This window comes from Priapulus caudatus, unplaced genomic scaffold, assembly GCF_000485595.1.
Source record: "Priapulus caudatus unplaced genomic scaffold, Priapulus_caudatus-5.0.1 Scaffold1027, whole genome shotgun sequence".
Taxonomy (NCBI): Eukaryota; Metazoa; Priapulida; class Priapulimorpha; order Priapulimorphida; family Priapulidae; genus Priapulus; species Priapulus caudatus.
The window spans coordinates 23875-32833 of record NW_014578088.1 but is presented as its reverse complement, the minus strand read 5'-3'; the positions used below and the strand labels follow the sequence as shown (position 1 = coordinate 32833).

The 8959-nt window shown below is 44.8% G+C and overlaps 1 protein-coding gene across 1 annotated transcript in view; it reads left to right on the top strand.

Annotated features, from left to right (window-relative positions):
* Positions 1-8959, top strand: part of LOC106815039 (vacuolar protein sorting-associated protein 13C-like) — a 31935-nt gene that overhangs the window by 7555 nt on the left and 15421 nt on the right. The window contains exons 2-3 of the mRNA XM_014819465.1: positions 1893-2106; positions 2627-2881. Coding sequence (XP_014674951.1) covers positions 1893-2106; positions 2627-2881 — 469 coding nt within the window. The remainder of the gene's footprint in view (positions 1-1892; positions 2107-2626; positions 2882-8959) is intronic.

Here is an 8959-nt window from a genome sequence, read left to right as displayed (position 1 = left end):
CATCAATTGTTGTGGCGCCTACATGAAAAAATCAAGCTAGTTTCTGTGTCGGCTGATCACGTTACATATAATATTTATTTATGTTTAATTGCTTCGTGCTGGGCATTTGTTGGCATCATCTCTATAAAAATGAAAACTGAAGGATCGAAAGCGTATATGTTTGCATGGTTGGAATTAACGTAAGACTGATGTTTCTCCGAAGCACTGCTGTCTCACAACTGCTGAACTACGCAGCTCAATCTGCTGTCATACTTGCAATGAGAAGCAAGGCGTGTGGGAGCCATCTGCTATTGAGCCAGTACTGCGAGCGATGAAGAGCGTCTTACCGACCATACGAGTTGCTCGTAAAAGGCTCACTAGAGTACAGCTGACTGCACTGTGTGTACACATCACCAAACTGTCGAGAGAACATTTAATTTAACGATTGCCCAAGAGAGTTACTCCCCGCCTCCCCATTACAACAGAGCTTATATAAAAAACGCAGTCACGCAATTTCTTTCAACGGCGGATAAACTTCGCTAACCGCCATTCGGCAACATTGTTTCTGACTCCTGCCTTATCTCCTTATTAGCTCGTATTATCCTTCTTTTATTATTTATTCATTGTTATCTTCCTTCATATTCATCTTCCTTCTTACTTATTATCTTCCTTATTATCATTATTATCTTCCTGATTATCTTTTTTATTATCGTCCTTATTTCCATCCCTTACTATCTTCTTATCTCCTTATTTCTCTTCCTTCTTATCTTCCTTATCTCCTTAATTTCACTTCTTCCTTATCTCTTCTCCTTTTTTCCCGACTTATCTTCTTATTCTCCTTATCCTCTTATACTTATCTTCTATCTCCTTTATTATCCCTACTTCCTTCATATCTTCTTATCTCTTATTTTCCTTTCTTCCTTATCTCTTTACACGTAACGGGGGCGGGGGGGGGTGGGGGGTGGTCCCTTATATTTTCCCTCCTTTCCTTCTTATCTTCTTATTCTCCTTATTTCCTTCTTCCTTGATCTTCTGATCTCCTTTATTTCCGTTCTCCTTAGTCTTCTTATCTCCTTATTTCCTCCCTTCTGATCTTCTTATCTCCTTATTGTTTCCTCCTCCTCTTATCTTTCTATCTCTATTCCTTCTTCCTTTATCTTCTTATCTCCTTGATTTCCTCCCTCTCTATCTTCTTATCTCCTTATTGTCCTTCTTCCTTATCTTCTTATCTCCTTATTTCCTCCTTCCTTCTTATCTTCTTATCTCCTTATTTCCTTCTTCCTTATCTCCTTATTTCCTCCTTCCTTCTTATCTTCTTATCTCCTTATTTCCTCCTTCCTTCTTATCTTTGATCTCGCGTTATTTCCTGCGCTGTCGTCTTATGCTTCGTTATCTCCTGTATTTCCTCGCTTCCTTATCATTCTTATCTCCATTATTTCCTCCGTTCCTTCTTATCCTTCTTATCTCCTTAGTTTCCCTCCTTCCTTGCTTATCGTTCGTTATCTCCTTATTTCCTCCTTCCTTTCTTATGCCTTCTATCTCCTTATTTCCTCTTCCTTCTTATCTTCTTATCTCCTTATTTCCTCCTTCCTTATCTTCTTATCTCCTTATTTCCTCCTTCCTTCTTATCTTCTTATCTCCTTATTTCCTCTTCCTTCTATCTGTTATCTCCTTATGTTTCCTCCTTCCTTCTTATCTTCATTATCTCCTTATTCCTACCTTCCTTCTTATCTTCTTATCCCTTAGTTTCCTCCTTCCGTTCTTATCTTCTTATCTCCTGATGTTCCTCCTTCCTTCTATCTCCTTCCTTGTTATCTCCTTATTTCCTCCTTCATTCTTATCTTGTTATCTCCTTATTTCCTCTTCCCTTCTTATCTTCTTCGTCGTCACCGGGGATTCTCCCACGCGTGCAGGCGTTCAGGGCGGAGAGCTACGCGATCGGCACGGCCGGCGCCGAGATGCCGAGCGTCGCACATGACGAGTTTGACGGCGAGATGAAGAAGACCGCGACAGGTCACGCGAAGTCGATGTCAGACAGCTCGGAGCACGACGAGTCGCCGTCCGAGTCGGAGATGACCGTCATCCGCAGGCGCTTCGCCTCGTCGTCCGTCCGCAAGCACAGGCTCGGTGTGTATGCGCCCTCGGCCCTGTTCCTTGCCGTCCGCCGCGTAGCCCTCCCTACACTTCCTTGTTGTTTCCACTTCCCTGATGTCTACTTTGTAACCCCCTATACTTCGTTGTTGTCTATGGTCACCTCTCAACACTTCCCTGTTGTTTTCCTGTTCCCTGCCATCCGTGGTGTAGCCTTTCCTACACTTCCCTGTTGTTTCTCTGTTCCCTGCCATCCGTGGTGTAGCCCTTCCTACACTTCCCTGTCTTCTGCGGGGTCGCCCCCTACACTTCCCTGTCTTCTGCTGTATCGCCCCCTACACCCCTGTCTTCGCACTCCTCAGTCTTCGCACAGTGATGGCTATTTAGTATGCTGCCCAGCTGTGCGAACAAAAGCATGCTTTGCTCGTGTGAAACTTTGCATGTCTACCAATGTGCTACGCTGGTAGTTAACCCAACAGTAGACCCTTGTCTCGCTTCATTTTGTTTTCCCCATGATGATCGTCAATTAACATTTTGCTTCGATGTGCATGTTCAGAGACGAAGGCCAGTTTCGCGAGCCAACACGGCGACTCGTCCGACTCGGACGCCGATGGCGGCAACATATTCGAAAAGATCATTGGCTCGTTCGGTCACATGTTCTCGAGCGACAGCAGTGGCGGCGAGGCGTCGGAGTCGGAGACTGAGGCGGGCAGCAAGACGACGGAGGGTCAGCCTAGAGACGAGGCGGGCGAGGCGATCGATGAGACAAAGCCAGTGTTTTTGAAGAAGGGAGAGGCGAGCATTGAGGAAGGTAGGTGGAGCTGGTTATGTCGCTGCCAGTAGCACTGTACAGGGTGCAAAATTAATGCGAGTCCGGAGTCAAATACTTCCTGACTTACTGTCGGACTCCCTGATTTGACATGTGCAGGAGTCCGTGTGACTCCCTGGAAACTCTGCTATACTAACTAGTTTATTCCAGAGCACGGACTAGCGGAATTACCGTATTTTTAGCTCAGCTGACGAAGTCGGATGCAGCTTGTAGAATCGCATGAGCGTCTGTCCGTCCGTGTGTCCGCGCGTCCGTCAACAGTTGGGCACAAGTCTTAACCGCTCGATTTACGGTCTTGATATTCGGGACGTCGCGGGGGATGGCCAAAAGGACTCGGGATGTCGAATTTGGGGGGTCAAAGGTCAAAGGGCAAGATGTGTCAATGGAGGGGGAATATTTCCCCCTTAACTTATGGTATAGGAAGAAATAAGGAATTGCGCCACAAATCTCAACGGCTTGACCTACGCTCTTAATATTTGATGTATAGTGTGATGGGGAGGAAACCCATCACCAGCGCGAAATTGGAGGTTTATATTATTATCATTATTATATTATTTATTATTATTATTAGTCTTTGACTGGAATATGGTATACAAAGAGTAATTTTATGTTATTTATTATACTACTGGTAATTAATTGAGTTTGATCTTCATTTGATATGAATTATATTTGGTATATATGTATATATACACACTCTGGGTGCGCGTCAATTGAAATTGAGGTACTTTGTGCTATAGGAGAAATTTCCATCATCACCCAAACCTTTGACAGCCACAGTATTCAACAGCAACAAGGAATCTACCATGTGGGCTGTGTCGGATGCTTCACGTGAAAGGTGGCTGAAGGAGATGGGTATGGCTGACTATCCCACATATATCTACTGCTATTATGAAACTATATGTGAACAGTTCAACATCGGGAAAGCAGTTAAATAGGATTATGTTTAAGATCTGTATCTCATGAGAATCTGTTAAACTCCAGTCGCATTCCACTGTATTGGAAAAAGGAAGATTGCTATGTCATGCAGGCGATTTGAAGATGATTATTATTATTGTTATTGTTATTACTACTGCTGCTGCTCCTGCTGCCGCTGCCGCCACTACTAATTATTATAGCATCGTGTAAGCATATTTTTAATGTCACATGAAGAATGGATTCGATATGTAAGTAAACGCTACTATATTGCACAGAGGAGAGTAAGGTGAGCACGCGACCGGGTGTCTACAGACATGCCTCGCACAAGGAGGTGTGCAACATTAAGATGAAGCAGCTGAACGCAGCGATCGAGTTGGAGAGTTGGAATGGCCACATTCCTGTGCTGTGCGCCAAGGGTGCATTGGAAGCTGTCATCAATGACTGGTCTCGCCAGGTGAGCATGTACCAACGTAGTGGTACGCAGATAACAGAGAGTTGCATTAGTACGCATAACGTTATTTGAAGATTGGTTTCGTTGTTGGGCATAGAATGCGAATGTCAGTTTTAGAAGCATCAATTGTGTGTTGGCGCCTGAACATGAAAAATCAAGTAGTTTCTGTGTGGCTGTCACTTACATATAATTGTTTTATGTTTAATTGCTTCGTGCTGCATTTGTTGGCATCATCTCTATAGAAAATGAAACTGAAAGGATCGAAAGCGATCATGTTTGCATGGTTGGAATTAACGTAAGACTGATGTTTTTCTCCGAAGCTGTGCTCAACTGCTGAACTCCAGCTCATTGTGTCATACTTCAATGAGAAGCAAGGCGTGTGGGAGCCTCTGATTGAGCCAGTACTGGAGCGTGAGAGCGTTTACCGACCATACGAGTTGCTCGTAAAGGTACTAGTACAGCTGACTGCATGTGTGTACACATCACCAAACTGTTGCAGAGACATTTAATTTAACGATTGCCAAGAAGTTACTCCCCGCTCCCCATTACCAGACTTTAATAAAAACGCGCACGCAATTTCTTTCAACGCGGAAAACTTTCGTAACGCATTCGCACATTGTTCTGATCTCCTGCCTTATCTCCTTATTATCTCCGTATTATCTTCTTTATTATTTATTATTGTTATCTTCCTTCATATTATCTTCCTTCTTACTTATTATCTTCCTTATTATCTCATTATTATCTTCCTGATTATCTTTTTTATTATCGTCCTTATTTCCTCCCTTCTTATCTTCTTATCTCCTTATTTCCTCCTTCCTTCTTATCTTCTTATCTCCTTATTTCCTCGTGAGGAGGAGAGGGAGGGTCGGGAGAGGGTCGGGGGAGGGCGGGTGGAGCGGGCTCTAATAGCAAGAGCAGTTCAGTCCTTTGTTAAGTCAACAAATCCATGTTTACCCCTCCTCTTGAGGGTCAAAAGGTTATCAGACACTTACTCTTCGCACGTCAGCGCGAAAGCACATTTCATGGTCCTTTCAATAAAGTGATAAAAATGGTAGGCCACCACTGAAACAAAAAAGTTTTTCACTCAGTCCGTTAGACCATGTCCTCAGAAAATGTCTGATATCTGACCTTTCCCCCACTGCCCTTTGACCTGTTACCTCCAATTTCGCGCTGGTGATGGGTTTCCTCCCCATCACACTATACATCAAATATTAAGAGCGTAGGTCAAGCCGTTGAGATTTGTGGCGCAATTCCTTATTTCCTGTCCTATACCATAAGTTAAGGGGCGGAAATATTCCCCCTCCATTGAACACATCTTGCCCTTGCCTTTGAACCCCCCAAATCTCGACATCCCGAGTCCTTTTCGGCCAATCCCCCGCGACGTCCGCGAATATCAAAAAGACCGTAAATGGCGACTGCCGGTTAAGACTTGTCCGCAACTGTATGACGACGCGCAGGACACACGGGACGGACAGACGTCTCATGCGATTCTAACAAGACTGCAATCCGACTTCGTTCAAGCTGAGATAAAAAACCATCGTAATTCCGCGTAAGTCCGTGTTCCCGCTCCCCGGTGCGGCGCACGCCCGGACGCTCGCGCCCCCGCGCTGCAGGTAAAAACTAGTGTAGTATAGCAGAGTTTCCAGGGAGTCACACGGACTCCTGGCACATGTCAAATCAGGGGATCGACAGTAAAGTCAGGAAGTATTTGACGTCGCGGATGCATTAAATTTTGCCCCGGTGTACAGTGCTACTGGCATGCGACAAACCAGCCCACACTATCCTTCCTCAATGCTCGCTCTCCCTTCTTTCAAAACCACTGGCTTTTCTCATGCGATCGCCTCGCAGCCCGGGCTCGTCATCTAAGGCTGACGCCTCCGTGCGTCTTGCTGCCGCGCCTCAGTCTCCGACTCCGACGCCTCGCCCGCCACTGCTGTGACGTCGAGAGACATGTTGACGCAACGAGCCAAGTGATCTTTTCGAATATGTTGCCGCCATCGGCGTCCGACGATGCGGACGACGATGCCGACGTGTTGGCTCGGCGAAACTGGCCTTCGTCTCTGAACACGCACATCGAAGCAAAATGTTAATTTGAGGATTGCATCAATGGTGGAGAACACATGAAGCGAGACAAGGGTCTGGCTGTATGGGTTAACTCCCAGGCGATAGGCATTGGTAGACACGCATGAAGTGTTCACACGAGCAAAGCATGCTTTTGTTCGCACAGCTGGGCAGCGATACTAAATAGCCCAATCACGTCGTGCGAAGACTGAGGAGTGAGCGAAGACAGGCGGTGGTAGGGGGCGATCGCAGAGAGACGACAGGTAAGTGTAGGGGGGCGACCCCGCAAGACAGGGAAGTGTAGGAAGGGCTACACCACGGATGCGCAGGGAAACAGAGAAACAACAGGGAAGTGTAGGAAAGGCTACACCACGGATGGCAGGAACAGGAAACAACAGGGAAGTGTTGAGAGGTGACCATAGACAACAACGAAGTATAGGGGTTACAAAGTAGACATCAGGGAAGTGGAAACAACAAGGAAGTGTAGGGAGGCTACGCCGGCGGACGGCAAGGAACAGGGCGAGGCGCATACACACCGAGCCTGTGCTTGCGGAACGGGACGACGAGGCGAAGCGCCTGCGGATGACGGTCATGCTCGCGACTCGGACGGCGACTCGTCGTGCTCCGAGCTGTCTGACATCGACTTCGCGTGACCTGTCGCGGTCTTCTTCATCTCGCCGTCAAACTCGTCATGTGCCGACGCTCGGCATCTCGGCGCCGGCCGTGGCGACGCGTAGCCTCTCCGCCCTGAACGCCTGCACGCGTGGAGAATCCCCGGTGACGACGAAGAAGATAAGAATGGGAAGAGGAAATAAGGAGACTAACAAGATAAGAATGAAGCGAGTTAAATAAGGATGATAACAAGACTAAGAAGGAGGAGGACAATAAGGAGATTAAGCATAAGAAGGAAGGAGATAGAAGGAAGGAGGAAATCAGGAGATAAGAAGATAAGAACGGAAGGAGCGAAATAAGGGATAAGAAGATAAGAAGGAAGGTAGCGAAATAAGGAGATAAGAAGATAAGAAGGAAGGAGGAAACATAAGGAGATAACAAGATAAGAAGGAAGGAGGAAATAAGGAGATAAGAAGATAAGAAGGAAGGAGGAAATAAGGAGATAAGAAGATAAGGAAGGAGGAAATAAGGAGATAAGAAGATAAGAAGGAAGGAGGAAATAAGGAGATAAGAAGCATAAGAAAGGAAGGAGCGAAATAAGGAGATAAGAAGATAAGAAGGAAGGAGGGAAATAAGGAGATAAGAAGGATTAAGAAGGAAACGGAGAAATAAAGGAGATAAGAATGATAAGGAAGGAGGAAATACAGGAGAAACGAGATAGACAGCAGAAATAAGCAATCAAGAAAGGAGGAAAAGGAGATGAAATAAGGAGAATAGGAAAAGCAATAAGATAAGAAGGAAGGAGGAAATAAGGAGATAAGGAAGAAGGAAAATAAGGAGCACTAAGAAGATAAGAAGGAAGGAGAAATAAGGCGAGATAAGAAGATAAGAAGAAGGACAATAAGGAGATAAGAGATAGAAGAAGAGGAATGCGAAGAAGAAGATAAGGAGATAAAAGTAAGAGAAGAAGAAGAATAGAGAAGAAGAAAGGAGGAAAACATAAGGAGATAAGAGATAGAAGCGGAGGAAATAAGGAGATAAGAAGATAAGGAGAAGGAAGGAAAGATCAGAAAAATACGAGAATAAAGAAGATAAGGAAGGACAGGAGGAAAATTATAAGGGACCACCCCCCCCTTACGTGAGAAGATAAGAAGGAAGCGAGAAATAAGGAGATAAGAAGAATAAGAAGTAAGGAGATGAGATAGAGCAAGAGGATGAGTAGAAGATAAGAAGCGAGGAAATAAGGAAATAAGAAGATAAGGAAGAAGGAAATAAGAGTATAAGAAGATAGAAGGAAGGAGAATTAAAGGAGATAAGAAGATAGAAGGGGCAATAAGACGATAATAAAAAAGTAATCAGGAGATAATAATTAGATAATAAGGAAGATAATAATAAGAAGGAAGATCAATATGAAGGCAAGATAACAATGAATAAATAATAAAGAAGATAATAGCGGAGATAATAAGGCAGCAGTAAGCCAGGAGATTCAACAATGTGCGAATGGCGTTACTGAAGTTTCCGCCGTGTGAAAGAAATTTCAGTGGCCGCAGGTTTTTATTATAAGTCTGGTAATGGGGATGCGGGGGATAACATCTTGGGCAATCCGTTAAAATTAAATGTCTCTCCTCCACAGTTTGGTGATGTGTACACACATGTGCAGTCAGCTGTACTAGTAGCCTTTTACGAGCAACTCGTATTGGTCGTAAACGCTCTCACGCTCGCAGTACTGGCTCAATCAGAGGCTCCCACACGCTTGCTTCTCATTGCAAGTATGACACAATGCAGCTGGGAGTTCAGCCAGTTGAGGCACAGCTTCGGAGAAAACATCAGTCTTACGTTAATTCCAACGCATGCCAAACATGCATCGCTTTCGATCCTTTCAGTTTTCATTTTCTATAGAGATGAGCAACAAAATGCAGCACGAAGGCAAGATTAAACATAAAACAATTATATGTAACGTGACAGCCGACACAGAAACTAGCTTGATTTTTCAAAATGATTAGGCGCCACAACAATTGATG